Raw genomic sequence first — 17,805 nt, 5'->3', positions numbered from 1 at the left:
GGCGGGGCGGGGCGGGAAGGAGGGAGGTGGTGGCAGCGGCGGCGGCTGCTGAAGAGGAGGAGGAGGAGGGGGAGCGGAGGGAGGTGTTTCTGTCAGTTCCGGCTGTTTGTTCGGGAAGTGGATCCGCCGCTGCCGGAGCACCCCGGAGGGAGCTGCGGATCGCGAGGCCAGCACCGACCGCGCCCGCTAGCGCTCGCCTCCCCCGCCCGCCATGGCCCGGGACTACGACCACCTCTTCAAGCTGCTCATTATCGGCGACAGCGGTAAGGGCCGCAGCGGCCGGAGGCGGCGTGGGCCCTGCCGGGCGCGGCCCGCAGGAGCCTCGGGGAGGACAGGCAGTCGGGGAGGTGCCGGCCCGCGCGGGGCGGGCGGGGCGGCCGGCGGCCCCAGGGGCGCGCGGAGAGGCTCCGGGCCGCGCCGAGGTGAGGCTGGGGTGCCGGGCTGCGGAGCAGGGTGCGCGAGGCTTGGGGCTGGGCGCCCGGTCCACTCGCCGCGCCGGTCCCTGCCTCACGTATGACCTTGGTCAAGTCGCGCGATCTCTGGAGTTGGAGAGACCTGGGTTCTAGTCCTGGGGCTACCAGCTTCCTCACTCTGACCTTGGGCGAGTTGTTTCGCCTTTCCGAGCCTCAGTTCCCTCATCTGAGAAGTGGGGACTTGCCTCGGTGGGTGGTGTGAGTATTGGATGAGATACAGCTGGAAAAGTGCTTAGTACTCGACCTGGCAGAAAGTGAGCTCCAGTTAGACGTTAGCTGTTGATGTGTTATCAGTAGCCTTTGTAAGCCTCGGTTTCTTCCTCTGTAAAATGGGCATATTCCCAGAACCTGCCTCATGGGATTCCTGTGAGGTTTAAATGAGGTAAGACAGGTAAAGCACTTTGTGCAGAGCCTGGTACATTCCTGCTGCATTATTACCTCTGTATGGTTCCATTTCCTCATCTGTAAAATGGAATAGTAATAGGATCTACCTCACTGGGCTGATTGAGTATTCAATGAGATAATGCACACACAGTGTTCAAAACAGATCCGGGCACATAGTGAGTGCTCAGTGTGTGTTTGCTGTTACATACTGTCTGCTGCTAGACGGGTGTTGGAGGTGGGTTGGCCAACATTACAAAAGTGCTTTGACCATTTATACACTCCTGTAGAGTTCCTAGCTCCCTCTCCAGTGCCTAGTGCAGTGCCTCACACTCAGTAGATGCCTAGTGTATACTTATTGAATGAATGAATGAATATCAAGTGTCTTAAGAAAAGATAGGCTGGTTTCTGAGAAAGAGTGGAAGTTTTTTTTTTTTAACATTTATTTACTTATTTAGTCTGTGCCAATTCTTAGTTGCGGCAGGTGGGCTCCTTAGTTGCAGCATGGGAACTCTTAGTTGTGGCATGTGTGTGGGCTCTAGTTCCCCGACCAGGGATCGAACCCTGGCCCCCTGCATTGGGAGCGCGGAGTCTTACCCACTGGACCACCAGGGAAGTCCCAGGGTGGAGGGTTTTAGAAGTGTTTGGAGTGTGGCAGGTAAGCAGGTTTATGGGGTGACCAAGGGGTCAGGGAGGCAGGCCCCAGGAGGTTTATGGGAGCATAGCTGAGTTGCTGGGATTTTATGATGGGGAGGGAGGCTTGGGAACGTGCCAGACTTATAGACCAGACCTGAGTTGAGTGTTGGCAGCAGTGTCATGTTACTGGAGGCAGGGGCCAGGTTGGTGGTGGAACCCATCGATTGTTAAGAAAAGGGGACCAAATCAAAGGGGTTGTCAGACCCTGATGTGGGAGTGCTGTGACGGTGTCATAGCTGGACCAGGAAGGTGGGTGGGTCGTGGTCTCACCGTGGAGCCGGGTTGGGACGTGGCTGGTGGTTTGGATCAGGTGAAGGGTGGCTGAGGCTTCTGAGGCTGCTGGTGGAAGGGAGAAAAGTTAGGGCTAACTAGGGAGATGAAGAGTAGCTGTGGCTGGGGGAGGAGTTAGAAAGGTGGAGGATGGATTCCTTGTGGTTTGAATGAAAGAAAACCAGACAAGCTATGTAGCCTCGCTCTTGGAGATGGCCTCGGGCATTTCACGGGGTCCTGAGGCTTATGCCTTTCAGGTTTTGATTTCAGCCCTCACCTTGGTTCTGAGGGGCTGGCACCAGGGTGATTTCTCTCCTTTTGGAGTTAAAGTCAGGCTACCATGGTCAAGGTCCCTATCCCTCTGCAAGACATCTGGGGCCTGTGTATTGATATACAAAAATGAAAAGCATAAGCTTAGCCAGAAGATGCACCCTATTGGCTTTTCTCCCTGGTGAAACCCAGGGGATGGTTTTGGCCCCTTTCTCACTGTACATTTTGCATGGTGTATTGATTTTTCACTCAGAAGTTAGGTGTGGGAGAAGACTCGCTGGGTCAAGATTTATGTGACCTGGTTCCTTGTTCAGTCCGAGCGTATAGGACTACGTTGTGTAGAGGAGATGGATGTTTTACAGTTTAATTTCTCCTGACAGTGAGCTGATACTCAAAGCCCGATGCTTATGAGGCTGGGAGATGGTAGCCATGGAAGTTCAAACTAAGCTTTGGCAACTGAGCAAGGAGACTAACATCACGCCCTCCCCTGAACCTGGCTCCTTATGTGATGCTTCCTTAAGGTTTTTCAAACGATTTCATAGACACTCTCTCATTTGATCCTTACACGTTGCCTGTGTGGTTTGTCAAATAAGGAAACTAAGGCTCAGGGTAGCTGACTGTCTTGCCCCAAGTCACACAGCTCTTCAGAGGCAAAGCCAGGAGTTAATGCACATGACGCTTTGTGAGCAGCTGGTGTGGGGCCTGGCACACAGTAGGCGCTCAATGAGTGTAAGTTTCTTTCTGTATAAATCTAGAGCTCTTCTTCCCACTCTGCCACATTGTACACGCTTCTGGAATACAACCCCTCAGCTTTTGCAGCTCTTGTTTGTGCCTAAGATTGTATACTCTCTCTTATGCTCTTCTGACATTGGCTCTGATTTGTAACAGCATTTCGTCCGATCCATGGGGCCAGCCAGACTCATCCTTAGAACCTGGAGGCCGCAGTGGCTGTTGAAGGTCTAATTGAAGCTTTCGACCTCACAGATGAGTGAACTGAGGCTCGGGGGTGCGGTGTGTGTGTGACCTGTCTGATCCTATACAGGGAATTAGTTCCTGAGCCAGGATTAAACCTGAGAACACGTTACTCAAAGGTCTAAGAGTTTCCAACAGTCTAGAACCGAAGCAAAGAGGGATGAGGGAACTAGAGCGCAAGGGAGGAGCACGGCCAAGGGTGGGGGCTTCTATGGAGGCATTTTGAGGACCAGAGCATCTGTGTAGGGCAAGAGGCAGAAGGCAGGGGCAAGAAGGAGTTTGATGCAGGGAGAGCAGTGGTGACTGAGAGTGGGGGGTAAGGTTTTTGCAGAGAGAATCTGTCTCCCTGCTACCAAGAGGCATCAAGGGCCAGGGCCTGTGCTCTCTGCAGGGTTGAGGGTGATGGGGCTGGCCTGTCGGGGTGCGTGCTGGACATGGCCCTTGGAAAGCTGCTGACTTCGGCTGTGGTGAAGGCAGATTGGTACCCGTCACTTCCTCCCCTGGGCGGGTGCTGCAGGGTGGATGGTAGCAGCGTGTGTTCCTAAGGTGGCTTCTTCAGGGGTATTTAGGAAACGGTGTTTCTCTGCATGGGTTTCCCTTCCTTTCAGGGGGGAGAGCAAGGCCAGAGGTGGGTGCTGGCCTGAAGAAGCCATTGACGTGGTGACTGTAGTGGTTTTGAGCAGCTCTGCAGATGAACTTGGGGTGAATGAAGAGCACCCGGAGAGGCCAAGCTGGGGGGACGCTGCTGCTTCACGCAGAGAGTACCCCCCGCCCTTAGACGTATGTGAGTCAGATACCATTTAACTTAAAAAAAGGATGCTGCCGCCCCCCGAAAGTTTGACCACCTCTGCTTGGGCTCCTTTTACTGCTGCAGCTGTAGCGTTGGGTAGCATGGCTGTCTGTGATTGGCATTGGCTTAGTCATAAATTCACTAAAGAGTGTCTTGTTGGCCCCTACTGAGTGCTGGGCCCAGCTTCCAGCCCCGTGAACGTGCAGGGCAAGTGGAGCGAGACCTCCTTCCTAGAGGAACTCATGGCCCAGTGGCTCAGACACAAGGTTTTTGCTGAGTAAGCGGGCCAGGAGGCTCCAGGAGGAAGCAAGGAGCCGGCAGGGCCGATGGGATGTTGGCGCTGGTCAGAGCGCCGTGAGGGACTAGCCCAGGACTGGGGCTCTCCTCAGGCTGGGCAGGAAGCCTTGCAGAGGAAGTGGCCCCAGCGCGGCAGGCTGTGGCTGAGCGGCGGGGACCAGGGCTGCGGCACCTGTCTGCTCAGAGCTGCGCCCAGCCTGTCTTCAGGATGGTCAGACTCCGGTTCACTCCATGAGACAAGTTCTTCTGGGCATCGCTGGGCGACTCACCCACTTGGAGAGGTCCCCAGAGGAGATCGTCAGAGAGGACTGCCCAGAGAGGACGCCTGGGTCAGCTGGGAATGGGGCAACGGCAGCTCCCTCTGAGTATCTGGTGAGCGCACGGGTTCCTCCCCACAGCCAGGCACACACACTCAAAGTTCGCTCTTAGCTGGGGGCGTAGGCGTGGGGTCTGAGACCCTGGGTTAAGATCTTCTCTTGTCTAGCTTTGATAGCACTGCTGCTAAGACTCTGACAGGCGTGGGACACAGGAGCCACTATGGGTTTTTTTGTTCCACTTCCCGAAGCAGATGCAAGAAGACCTCCCAAGCAGCATGTATTGGCAAGAGCTGTGGAGCTCCAGGGTGGACAGCCCTGGATTCAGATCGAGCTCCACGCCCCTGCCGAGGCCCCTAGACAAGCCGTGTAGCTTCTTGGAGCCTCTGATACCTCATCTTAATAGATGCAGCTGGACTTGCAGGAACATCCGAGTGCCAGCCGCACGCAGTGCCCTGCATGTGCTAGTGCTTTCCTTCTGTGCTCGGTTGACCCAGCTGGCTTGGGGGGAGGGCAAGGGCGGAGACAGGAGGACACAGGGCACAGGACAGGTGCACTTGGAGGCTAAAGCTGCCGTGTGTTGAAGTGAAGGGAAGCCACCCCTATGACGGTTCTGCCTGTTCTTGGAACAGGAGAGACTGTGGGAAGTGAAATGGTCTGAGCACCCTGAGCACCCCTGAGCTGAGGGGTGTCAGGCGGGCGCCCCCCTCGCCGCCCATGTAGCCACCCGTGGCATCAGCCGGGGTGAAGGTGGCCGACAGTCGGTTCAAGTTGTCTGCGCCTCACTTTCTTCATGTGCAGAATAGCCCTGAGGATCTCCAGGGTGCTTTGCAGCCATGCAGCCCCTTGTCTCTCACCAAACCGAAGCTCCACATGTGATGTGCATTTTCCAGGGACTGCATTCTAGACACACCTTGGGGCCAGTATCCCTTGGTCGGCCTTCCCCTGCTTCGTGTCCGTCGTTGGGTCTCTTCCTTGGGGTTGCTGGGCCTGGCCCTCACACGGGCCCAGCTCGTGTCTTACACTGAGATGGAGGAAGAGGTCAGAGATCCAAGGGGAGAGGTGTTCTGGTGCAGGCTGGTTGGGGAGGAAGATGGGTGCTGCTCTGCCTCTGAAGAGTTAGGACTCGGGACCATCTCCCTGAAGAGGGGTAGGGGTTGGAGTGGGGACCCGGGCCTCCTCTCATTTCCTGCTTTCTCCCCTGCAGGTGTCGGCAAGAGCAGTTTACTGTTACGTTTTGCAGACAACACTTTCTCAGGTGAGTGTGCCGCTGGGATGCTGCCGGGTGTTTTGGTTTTAACATCCCTTCCCCTGGCGCCAGAACACCCTGGCCTCTGCCTAACGTCAGAAAAGTTCCTCATTCTGATTGCCAGACAGGGGAGGAGGAGGAGGGGGCGTAGGTTAGAAGTCTCTGTGGTCGGTCTTCATCTATCTTGTTCAAAAAAATCCTCCTGCAGGCCCATCCTTTTTCTACTCAGGGTCTTTTTTGTGTCCTAACATTTAAAAAAGAAAGAAAAAGACAAGTTAGGACATGCCTGTATAAAGTGTCAAACAGGAAGGCTCAATACAGTGAAAAAGGAGCACTGCTCCCCACCCCCTGCCCCACCCCCATCCTGGGTACCCTGGTAGCCTCTGCTCAGTGTGATGTGTCTCTCACTCGACTCCACACGCTGTGGGCCGGTCACTTGCCTTCCCCTCGGCATATCAAGGATCATCCTTGCACGTCTACATGCAGACCTGTGGTACTTTTGAATGGCTGTGCAGCTTCCTGGGCTGTTCAGGGATGCACATTGTTCGTAACAGTGTTCTTGATGCGTGCATGCTTTCTAGTTGCCTCTATTTTAAGTGGTGCTGTATTTCTTGGGACACACTGTGTGTTTATTCTTGCATGAAAGTGGAGTTACTAGGTCAGGGGGTATGTGCTTTTAAAGTTTTCACAGGTACTGCCAGTTCGCCTTTCACAGAAGCTGTACTAAGTTGAAGGGGTCTAAAGAGACCCTTGTCAATGCTGGTAGGTACTAGGTCTTAGTGGTGTTCATTTTTGCTCAGCTGATAGGCAAAAAGTGCTGCTCGTTCAGTCTTGTGTTTCCCTGATCACTGGTGAAGTGGGGCACATTTTCATTGGTCGAGCACATCAGGTTCCGTGCAGAGGCTTTGGGCTGTCTTGGCCTCTCTGATCGAGGACTGATGTGTGACTACCTCTGGGAATTCCCGTGATGCAATTGAGGGGCGAGCTTCACTTAGGAAGTGATTACGTGGTGGATGCCTCTCTCTTGAGGAAGGGAGAGGTGGGTTTCTCCTCACAGTGGCCCTGCACACCCCTGGTGGCATGACATTGGAAAGAGTTGTCTTCTCTATGTGACCGTGAGTGTGACTGAGTCTCAGCTCATCTTTAAAAGTGGGACCAATCCCCATCCCTCCCACGTAGGGTTACTGCGAGGATTCCCCAGGACTAAGTAATCTCTCAGTAAACACCAGGGGTTTGTCGTTGTCTCCTGTTCGAGAATGGTGACTAGTGGGCACTTCTCACTGTGCTGGAAAACATTCCTCTTCCTCCTTATGTCCCTCTGACTCCCCCTCCTGTCAGCTCTCAACTCTTGGAGGGTTCTCTTTTGCAACCTCTCTCCTCCTTTCCATTTCTACTACCAGTTCAGACTGCTGTTGATTCTAGCCCGAAGCATTACAGCAGCTCCTGCCCATCCCGTACCAGACTGCTGAGTTTATCTTGCTAATGCATGTCTCTGGCAGGGTTTCCTCTGTTTAAAAACCTCAGCGGTCCTCTCAAGTGAGCAGAGTTCACAGCAAGGTTTCTCCACTGTAGCACCACTGATGCTCTGGGCCCTGTAGCTCTTTGCTGTGGCGACTGTCCTGTGCATTGAAGGATGCTGAGCAGCATCCCTGGGCTCCACCCACTAGATGCCAGCACCCTTCCCCCTCCCAGTTGTGACAGCCGAAAATGTCTCCAGACATTTCCAAGTGTCTTCTGGGGGGTGACTCAACAATCCTCTGTTGAAAACCACTGGCCTTCATAATCTATCTTCAGTTCACCTTTCCAGCTTCCTACCTCATGCTGTCTGTTCATGCTTTTCTGTGTTTTCACTAGCTCGCTCACTTATTCAGCCATCAGCTGTGTATCAGGTGCCCACAGCACTAGGTGCTGGGCTGCTCTCCTTGGTGTAATCCAGTCCCCGCAGAGAGCCAGATGCCGCCTTGTCCTCTGTGCTGCCTCAGTTCTTTTCTTCTGGGTGGGATGTCTTTCCCCCAGCTAATCTCAGCCTTTGAAATCATACCTATTCTTTCAAGCCAGGTCTAAATGTGACTTGCGCCCGAGAGCCTTCCTTGATCTCCACCCCACTTTGAACTTTGACCTTTCCTATCCACTCTACACACTTGATAGAGAGAGTCAGTTGTGTGTGTGTCTTGTCTGCGGCACCGGGTCACACTGTCAGCTCCAAATGGAGTGAGAACATGGGCTCTTCTAGCATTCGGGCCTTTGTAAGCCTGGACAGGACTATTCTGTTGCCAAAAATTCTCTTTAACTCCATCTTTCACACAGATGCCCCAAGAGAGCTATTTACAATGCAGCTCTCATGCTTGGATTAAACCCTTCAGTGCCTCCCTGTCACACACAAAAGAGAAAGTCCAAGCTCTTGAAAATGGCACAAAGGCCAAGATCTGGCCTTGCTCACCTCCACCCCGAACCTGCCTCCCTCCGTGTGCTTGACCTCAGGCCACTACCCCCCGCCCCCCCCCGACACCACTGCTACGTTTGCTGCCATCTCCTCTGCCTGGAGCAGTGTTTTTCAAATTGCAGGGTGGGACTTAGTTTTATTTTTCTAGTTTTTATTGGAGTATAGCTGATTTACACTGTTGTGTTATTTTCTGCTGTACAGCAAAGTGAATCAGTTATACAAATACATATATCCACTCTTTTTTGGATTCTTTTCCCATACAGAGTATTACAGAGTAGTTTCCTGTTATATATATATAATAGGTTCTTATTAGTGATCTGTTTTATTTGTATATAGATATATATATTTTACATATAGTAGTGTGCATATGACTTATGTTTCAGGAAGTTAATTTTGTGGGTCATTTAAAATGTTTGGACTAGAAAAGAGAAGCCCGGAATGCATCATAGGCTCCCACCGTTCCCAGGCCACAGTGAATGCGTCCATGCCACGGCCACTCTAGTAGAGGGGCATGTCCCCTCCCCCCAGTCACGTCCCCTGTTTTATTTTCTCTGTGGCACTCGTTGCTCTTGAAATTGTCTTCTTTATCACTGTTTCATTGTATCCTGTCTGTTGCCCTCACCTTGGGGCTCGGACTTTGTCTTTTTTGTTCAGGGCTGTGTCCTCCAGGCACTTGGAGTGAGCGGGGCGGGACAGTGGAGCCCAGGGTCACCTGTGCCATTTAGGGCGTGGTCTGACCAGGGCGGCCTGTGGGCCCTGCTAACATCTGTGTGTGTGCAGGCAGTTACATCACCACGATCGGAGTGGATTTTAAGATTCGGACTGTGGAGATCAACGGGGAGAAAGTGAAGCTGCAGATCTGGGACACGGCCGGGCAGGAGCGCTTCCGCACCATCACCTCCACGTGAGTCAGGCCAGCCCCGCTCCTGCTCAGACCCCTTGCCACCGACATTCAGACACAGTTGAGCCACTAGTGCCGGGTCACGATAGAAATGCCACTGGGGCGGGCCCCCGCGACTGTTGGGAGGTGAGCTCCTTGCCGGCTGCAGTGGGTGGCGTCAAGTGGGGTCCTTCCTCTTCCTGAGGCTGCAAGAAGAGGAGGGGGCGTGGTGGGACAGCGTGCGCCAGTCCGCTGACCCTCTGGCCTTTGGTTCCTTTGTCTTTAAAATGGGGTAGCAGTGGTGATGTTGGCTTTGCCAGGTGGTGAAACACTTAGGCAATGACAGTGCTCTTGTTAGGTGTCAGCTGTGACAGCCGGGGTTGTGAGGTCAGCCGTGCAGGCTCCCGTCACCACCCTGACTTCCGGGAGGGGGCTTCCCTCTGCTGGGAGGCCTGGAAGGAGCACTGGTAGGTAGGAGGCCGTTGGGTGGCCCCTCCTCCCCAAAGCTGTCTACTGGGAACCCAGCTCATGCTGAGGGCTGTCCTCCTTTGCTGCTGCAGTACCTTTGTAATTCTTAGCTGTAAACAGGAGGAAAACCTAGCTGGAGCGCCAGACAGCAGGGGTCCTGTGGAGTGGCTGTTGGTTAATGGAACAGGTTCCAGGAAAGAGCAGGGCTATGAAGGCAGACACTTGGGAATTTACATTTTTGCTCTGCTGTGTGACCTTGGGCAAGTTGCCTAAACTCTATGCTTCAGTTTCCCAGGGGGCTTGTCTTTGGGATTTGCTTTAATGCCAAGTCCAGTGTGCTTGGGGACATCCACGTGTGAACATGGATGATGCCATTGAGCTCCCTGCAGCTGGTACTCTCATCATCCCTGTTTTACAAACGAGGGAGTTTCCGAGGGGGTCCTGCTCCCTGTGATGGGCAGCGCCTGCGCTCCACACTGGGGTGTGTGCAGAGCAGGAGCCAGCGCCTGGCCTGGAGTAGTCGCTTCTTCCATCGGCCTCTCCTTTGCCTCCCCCAGCAGAGCCTGTGTGAGTGGGGCTCTTGGGAAGGCACGAGGGAGTGTCGTCTCCTCCCGGCAGGGTGAAAATGGGGCAGACCCCCGGCTGGCCACCCATCTAAGAGGTGGCTCAGGATCTGAGGGGTGGGAAGTGTGAGGGTCGAAGAGCCCCCACGGTGGTGGCTGGGAGTGTCGGGGTGTCCAGGGGTGCCAGCTGGGTGGATGGGTGGCCCTGGTCAAGGGGCTTCAAGGGGCCAGAGCCTGAGCAGGCCGGGGGCGGGCTTCTGTCACTGGGCCAGCCCTGTGGTGAGCACACGAGCCAGGATCTGTGACTCCCTGAGACCCCGGGGGTCCCCAGTCCTGGGGGCTGCCCAAGGCAGGTCTCTGCAACTACTTCCCGATGAGCTGCCTGAGCCCCCTTGTGTCTTGGTAGCTGCCAATGAGGCCTCAGCTAAGGAGGGCAGCTGGGGTCAGGGGGTCCTTGGGGTAGGACAGACATCATGAGCTTTGGGCAGCCCAAGCATCTAGGCCTGAATAAGACCAAGACCTCTTGTCGGGGTCGGGAGGAACGGGCACTGACCCCCAGATATCCTTACTCTGGGCTGGGACTGTCGCCAAGGACCTTACCTGCTTCATTTCATTTAATCCTGATAAAAAGTCCTGTGATTATCTCCAGTTTACAGACAAGAAAACTGAGGCCCAGAGAGGGTGAAGTAACCTAGCTTGCTTGGTTAGGAGTTGAACTGAGGTCTGGCTGATGCCGAAGCTCTTGCCTTTAACTGGTCCACAGCTCTGCTCTCTGCTGGCCCTCCACCGCCACGGGAGTGGGGCCGGGGCTGAGGCAGACGGCAGATGCTCTGGTGCCTCCTGTGGGTTAAAACCAGTCAGGGAATTCAGGGCATCTGAGGATACTGGGCCTGTGGCCACAAGAAATGCTCCAGGCAGGGCAGTGGGGCGGGGGAGCCTGAGCCCTTTCAGCAGAGAAGCACGGCCCTGCCCGGCCGGCCATCCTGAGGTCAGCTCCTTCCAGGGCATCGGGAAGAGGGTGAACTGCCTCACTCATCCTCTGGGGGAGAACTCCGCTGCCTGCAGGCAATCTGGGTTTGCACGGGAAGGGGGAGTGCCGCACGCCAGTCGGCCTGCCTGCGGGCTGAGGGAAGGAGTCTGGAGTTTGTTTCAGGAGTTTGTTCTCTTCCAAGGATTGGGGCAATCAGGGGGCAATAACGTGGCCTTTTCTGATTCAGGGCATTAAAAGAGAAACTAAAATTGCATCCTGTTAGCCTGCTGAGAACACCCTGTTGTCCCCCTCACTGTTTCTTGCCTCCTGGTGGCTGGGGTTCACTGACCCTGAGCTGTGGCTGGGGGCACGGGCTGGGGTGGGGTGCTGAGGGCAGAGGGCGAGGCGGAGGCAGGGAAGCCCCTTCCGTACCTGGCCCTGGGCTCAGACCCAGGCTGTGGCTTGCAGCAGTTCACTCCACTCAGCCTTACATCCTCACTGGTGACGTGGTGACCCTCCTGTCTTGTACCAGGTGTGGCAAAGATCAGTAAGGTCGTGGGTGTGAAGCACTGGCGCTGTGCTGGCATAGAGCCAAGTTGTGGCGCGTGGACGTGATGACTGATGGAGGAGGAGGTGGAAGCCCAGCACACCGGTGCCCTCCTCGCCCGAGCTCTGAGCTCCGGACTGGTTCTCTCGGGTGACACCCCCTTGCCTGGGTCCCAGAGAAGGCGGAGGGTCCCGGGGAGCAGTGGGGGCTTGTGCTGGGGCCGCGGCTGTAGGTATTTCTTGGCATCTTCAACTGTCTTCAGCAAAGGAGGGTCTGGAAACACAGTCCACTGCTCGCATGTCCTTTGTTGGAGGGGGACAATCATCTGTCCTCACCGGTTCCCGGCATGCTCTCCTGCACCTGCTCAGGTGGGTGTCCACCAGGTGGACCCAGGTGATGACCTGGTGCTCTAGGGGGCAGGGAGGGGCAGGGCCTGGATGGCTTGATTGTTCGGGCTCCCCAGGGCAGGGCGCTGTGTCCCCAGGAAGGCAGAGCTGCGGGCAGATGAAGCTCCTGGGGGATGTCAGCGGGTGTCTGAGGGTGGAGAGCCAGGGTCGTGAGAGAGGCTGGGCTTTTCTCACTGCCTTGGTGGCCGGCCTGGGGAAGCTGCTATCGCTGCTGCCTGCCATGCTGTCCCTTGGTTTTCTTCCATCTGTGTCGGGGGCCCAGATTGTCACTGAAGGAATAGTAATAGTGATAATAAAGAGCTGGCCCTTGTGGAAATATGTATTATCTCCTTAGTCCTCACAATCACCCCAAGAGTCCTAGTACCCCCATTTTACAGTTGAGGAAACCGAGGTGCCATGAGGTGCACGCAGTAACCTTCCCAGGGCCCCACAGCCTTTCATAGATGGAGCTCGTCTGACCTGTGTCCTGTGATCGGGCCTCGACTGTGAGGGGTCAGCCAGAGTGCTGACGGGCAGGCAGGTGAGAGCACAGCTGCACCTGCCAGCCTGGCCGGCCCCATCCTCGTGCAGCCTGTGGTGCCTCAGAACCGCCACCTGGGAGGGGCTGCTTTCCTACGGGCTTGGGGCCCTGATGAGCCCCGGGAGGGCAGAGGCGCTATGGGCTGGGTCGGGGGGGAGTCCCCGTCTACCCGTGAGCACGGCCTGTTGCAGGCAGTGGTTCTTACCCTCATTGTTCTCAGAAACCCCTGGTGAGTGAGAATCTCTGCAGCGCTGGGTGATGTGACGTGTCAGGGTAAGGGGTGTCACCTGGCCACTGGGTCAGTGAAGGCTCTCTGGAGAAGTGTGAGGCTCTGTCCTCCTCTTCCTTCCAGGGTTGATGTCCTCCATCTGTCCTCCTGAACCATGTGAGTGAAGGGGGATGTGGCGTCTGGAGAGGAATGTTCACATCCTCCTGCCTTGCAGACCTTCCAGCTGACCGTAGGCGCCGGGGTCTGTGCTTTTGGATGCGTCCTGATGCCCAGGTCATTTCCATGCCCTACCTGCCCCCCGGCCTGGATGAGCCTGGAGTGGCAGGAGGGGAGGTGCCCACCTGCCCCCAGGGGAGTGAGAACAGACCTTGGCAGGCTTCACAAGTGGTGCGTGTTCTTGGAATGGCATTTTACTATGACAGATTTGAGGACAGAAAAAAGTTTTGAATGTTAAAAAGAGGACAGTGGTAATATGATGTCAAATGCAAACATCGCCTGAATTTTAAAAATAAAACAACTTCAAAGAAGTTTCAAGCTGTTGGCAGCCTCTGAACGATTTGGTTGGCCACCGCAGGGCCGAGCGCTCCCCATTTACCGTGCCTGGGGAGCAGCATGAGCAGCAGTGCTGCCGGCGGCCTACCTGCTGGCTGGGCTCTGGATGTCCAGCCGAGGCCGGAGGGAGAGGAGACACCAGGCGTGCTGGGGGAAAGCACTCGCCCCCTCGCCGTTTCCCAGCCGCTGTCTGGATGCGGGCAGGCGGGTCCTGCGAAGGGGCTACTCTTGTTTAGGCTGAAGCTCTGACGCAGACCCTGGCCCTACAGATATTATCGGGGGACTCACGGGGTGATCGTGGTCTATGACGTCACCAGCGCCGAATCCTTTGTCAACGTCAAGCGGTGGCTTCACGAAATCAACCAGAACTGTGATGACGTGTGCCGGATACTAGGTGAGGCTGGACCCAGCAGGGTAGACAGTGGGATGGAGGGTGGCAGGGCGTTCCCACGGGGCTGGGCTGACCCTGCTTTGCCTTGAAGTGGGGAATAAGAATGACGACCCTGAGCGGAAGGTGGTGGAGACAGAAGACGCCTACAAATTCGCCGGGCAGATGGGGATCCAGTTGTTTGAGACCAGCGCCAAGGAGAATGTCAACGTGGAAGAGGTGAGGCCTGCGCCGGAGGGGCAGGGGGTGAGCACGGCCCAGCTCTGCTCCACCACCATGGCCTCCTTGCCCCACCCTGGCCTGCCCGGGGCATCCAGGTGGCCGACAGAAAACATCACAGTAACGGCCGTTGAATGAGTGCCTCCTGTGTGTGCCAGGCCTTGTGCTAGGCTCTTTACAGGTGCCACCTCATATCTCACCAGTCCTCTGAGGTAAATTAGTCCCATGTTTCAAATGGGAAACAGGTTCCAGCTCGTGAGAAGCTGAGTCAAACTATGACGTGCTCCACACCACAGCCGTGCACAGTGTCCACTCAGTCCTCTGCCTCCCCGTCCCTCCCCACTGTCACCTCTTCCTGCTCTCTGGCTTTCCTTGGGGCCTTGGCCTCCTGTAGAGACCAGCTAGCTTTCCTGTGGCCTCCAGAGCTTGCTTGGGTGGGTGTCTGGGCGAGCCCCCAAAGGCATCTGGGGAGGCACATCCCCTCAGACTGGCTGGGCCTCTAGACCGGCGCAGCCTCCTGTCACTTAATGCTGCAGCTGCTGGAAAGCGCTTGTGAGTCTTTGGAGAAAAGCAGGACCTTTTGCCACAAGCCCAGGCTGGCTGCCCTCATGGCTTCAGGAGGGTCCTGCCTGTGGGGTGTGGAGCCCAGGGGCGCCAGATCCCACTGCATCCTGGGCTCGGGCTGCCTGATTGCAGGGACCCCGGGCGCCTGCGTCAGGCTGGGGTCACAGTGTGGGCTTTTCCACTTAGGGGCCTGTGGCGGGGCCCTGAGTCCTCTCCACGCTCCACTGTTGCTTGTGTAGATTGGGGTGGGGTGAGAGCCTCTGCCTCCCGGGTTGCGGGAATGAGTGAAGCAAATTATGTCACATACTTGCTACCTTTCCCAGAAGTGGAGGAGAGCTGTGGGGTGGTCCGGGGAAGGTTCTAGGCAGGGTGTGCAGGGAGGTAGCGTGGAGCGGGCAGGCTCTGGGTGCTTCTGGTCCATCGCAGGGGCACCTTTATCTGTGTTGTCTGGAGTCCAACTGAAGGAAAGGAGTTCTTTCTCCTTTAAGAGAAAGACTGGAAAACCCCTTCCCTGAGACGTAGCTCAAAGGTCTTTGATGTTGTTCCTCTTTGACCTTTATAATTCACCACCTCCTTCTAGATAGGGTTTGAAGATACACATACAAAAAAAACTCACCTGTAGAACTAGAAAGCTGGGCCTGGGGAGGCAGGGAGTTGGCCACGCTGTGATGGGGCCTCCACGCTGGTCTGAGGCCTGCCCTGCCTCCTTCACCCTCACAGATGTTCAACTGCATCACAGAGCTGGTCCTCCGAGCAAAGAAAGACAACTTAGCGAAACAGCAGCAGCAACAACAGAACGATGTGGTGAAGCTCACGAAGAACAGTAAACGAAAGAAACGCTGCTGCTAATGCCCCCAGCCCACTGCAGAGACTGCACTGCGGCCACTCCCCCTGCCCCAGGCCAGGGGGCTCCTCTCCTGGGGGACACTGTTTCGTGCCGTTATTTAAAGAATTCTCTCCACGTTTTTGTACCGGGAGGCGCCATCGGCACTTCCTCCCCTCCCCCATCGAGTGCCAAGAAGGTGTTGGACAGCCTGCCCTTCCCTTCTGGCGCCCCTGCCCCCCGGCCAAGGCGCCTGGGCCCGGCGAGGACGCTGCCAGCCAAGCGGACTGATTAACCGGAGTTTGTACATAATGTATATTGCTTTAACCAGCGCATCACCCTTGTCCTGCTCTGGCTCTTGCCTCCCTAATGCCAGCCTGCTGCGACACCCCCTCCCCACCCAACCCCAACTTACTGCCAGCAGCTTCCTGAGGGGACAGGATTACATGCTAGACATACCTTTTGCCAACCTGGGCTGGTGAAGTGGGCTCCACGTGACTCGTTCTCTCCTGCAGGCTGTCGGTGTCTGTCCCTGGCATGTAGGGGCTCACCCCTGTTCAGGGCCTCTGCCGGCCCAGCTCCCTCCCCTCTCCATCCCATCCTGTAACCATTCTGGCAGCTGAGGAAACCTGGCCTTGAAGTGGGCCTGGGGTTCCCATCAGAGGCCTGGCCCTTCATTTCCACAGAAGGAGTCACTCCTGCCCTTTGGCCAACGGATTTCTTGTCCTGCCTTCCAGATGCCTCTGAGCTACAAACCCAAGGGAGCCGTGGCTTCTAATTTATATACCAACCTGTTTTGGTTCCAACAGAAAGGTAGGGGTGTGTTTGTGCAGGGATGGGCTTGCAGGGGGACTAAGGAGCATCATTTTAACAGATAAAGAAAAATGAAGCCAAATCAAATGAATTAAGTTCCTCATACTCTTTTTCTCTTACTGAGGTTTGGTTGGCACAGCATCAAAAGTTGTGGCCGCCCAACTTTGGGTCCAGTGTTTTTAGAAAAACTGAATGGCTTCCTGTCATCATGGAGCCGGGCTCTTGGCTGAGCGGCTCTGCCTTCCCGGTGGTTTGCTGGTGGGAAAGGAGGGGCCTTCCACCCCGGTCTCTGTCGGCCCAGGGCCTCCCGCTGAGTCGTGGGTCTCCGATGCAGCCCCAGGCACCTTTGAGTGTGGGGAGTGGGTGCCAGGGGCCGCTGGGCTGTGGGGACAATGTCTCTGAGCTGCACGCAGGTAGCCTTGGATCACTGACAGGACTGTTTTAGTACAAAGGTAGCATGAGGATTTCTTAGTGAATGGGAAGGAATGGCCGCTGGGGCTGGGAGCCAGCTCTGACCCACCGTGGTGCCCTGGAGGAGAAACCAGGGTCGTCTGCACTTGATGACTGTCACCGCCACCCCCTCGAGACGCTTCATTCACCTTTCCTCTAAAAGGATCACGTAACCTGGGAATAATTTATTTCAACACCATGATGTGTTTTACGAGATTTCCTTTCCTAGGTGATTTCCAGGCCAAGCCCTGATTGGACAATCACATCACAGATCTCACTGCACATTTTCCATGTCACTGTTGATGGGTTTTCAATCAGTAAAAAACTGGGGGTTTCTTGTGTCCTGTCTCTCCACTTCCCCAAACTGCCAAAAGCCCATAGTTCTGTGTGACAGGCCTTCACTTTGGAGCCACAGGATGAGGTGGGAGCGCTGGGCCTGGGAAGGCGGTGCTGTGGGGGTGACAGCAGGTAGCCCTGTCTGGTTGGGGTGCTGAGAGCCACAGCATGGTCTCCATCCTCAGGACCGTCCTGGTGACCACAGGTCCCGTGGAGGGTGTGGAGAGCTCAGGCCTCCTGGGTGGGCCACAGCTCGGCTCTGAGGTGACACTGGTGTGGCAGTGCTTGCAAATTCAAGCGGCAAGAGGAGGGGGTCCTGGAAGTTTCCAGCCCAGGCTAGAAGCCACCGTGGCTTCTGGCAACTGGACATCCAGACCCAGGTGGTGGGCTGATTTGGTGATGACAGTGTGCCTGTCCCGCTGAGTGTCACACACATGAATGGGGGGTGGGGGAGGGGGAATTCAGGGCTGGACCGGCATCCTGGTGGACCTGATGTGAAATTCCTGTTGAACAACAAAACTTTTAAATGGTTTGCTAGGATTATTTCTGTATTGAAAGTTTCTAATTATGCTTTTTAAAAAAATACTAAAAATAAAGGTTCAAGCTGCCAGATTTTCTTCCAGGGTCTGTTTCCTCTCCTCCAGCTGTGCTCTGGGTGGGCCTGGCTGCTTCCCACCCATTGTGTCCAGCTCTTGTTTGTTCTAGTCTGAGTCCTGCACAGGTGCCCATCAAGGCTCAGGGATGCTTTCAGAAGCCAAGTTTGTTTTCTCCATGAAAGGTGGGTCCAGGTTGAGCTTCCCCTCTGGCCGGGAGCACATGTGGTAAGATGCCAGGGGAAATGCCATGTTTATTCTCCGTGTGCCCAGAAGGATGCAGCGGAAGCTTTGCCTACAGTGATTTCTTTCTGCCTCAGAGTTTCTG

General features: G+C 55.6%; 1 protein-coding gene across 3 annotated transcripts; it reads left to right on the top strand.

The window, feature by feature from the left end:
- The first annotated feature begins 69 nt into the window (after window positions 1-69).
- Window positions 70-17,487, top strand: RAB35 (RAB35, member RAS oncogene family). 3 transcript variants are annotated; one of them, XM_060028174.1, is made up of 6 exons: window positions 70-263; window positions 5,671-5,721; window positions 8,936-9,059; window positions 13,561-13,685; window positions 13,774-13,898; window positions 15,183-17,487. In XM_060028174.1, the coding sequence occupies exons 1-6, from the start codon at window positions 212-214 to the stop codon at window positions 15,309-15,311; spliced, it is 606 nt and encodes a 201-aa protein (XP_059884157.1). In that variant the 5' UTR covers window positions 70-211; the 3' UTR covers window positions 15,312-17,487. The 3 variants fall into 3 exon arrangements, with proteins under 3 accessions (XP_059884157.1, XP_059884158.1, XP_059884156.1); XM_060028175.2 differs by lacking the exon at window positions 13,774-13,898; XM_060028173.1 differs by lacking the exon at window positions 70-263 and having other exon boundaries at window positions 4,554-5,721.
- The last annotated feature ends 318 nt before the right edge of the window (window positions 17,488-17,805 follow it).

Source organism: Delphinus delphis, chromosome 13 (genome assembly GCF_949987515.2).
Source record: "Delphinus delphis chromosome 13, mDelDel1.2, whole genome shotgun sequence".
Classification (NCBI taxonomy): domain Eukaryota; kingdom Metazoa; phylum Chordata; class Mammalia; order Artiodactyla; family Delphinidae; genus Delphinus; species Delphinus delphis.
This window is presented reverse-complemented; position numbering and strand designations above follow the sequence as displayed.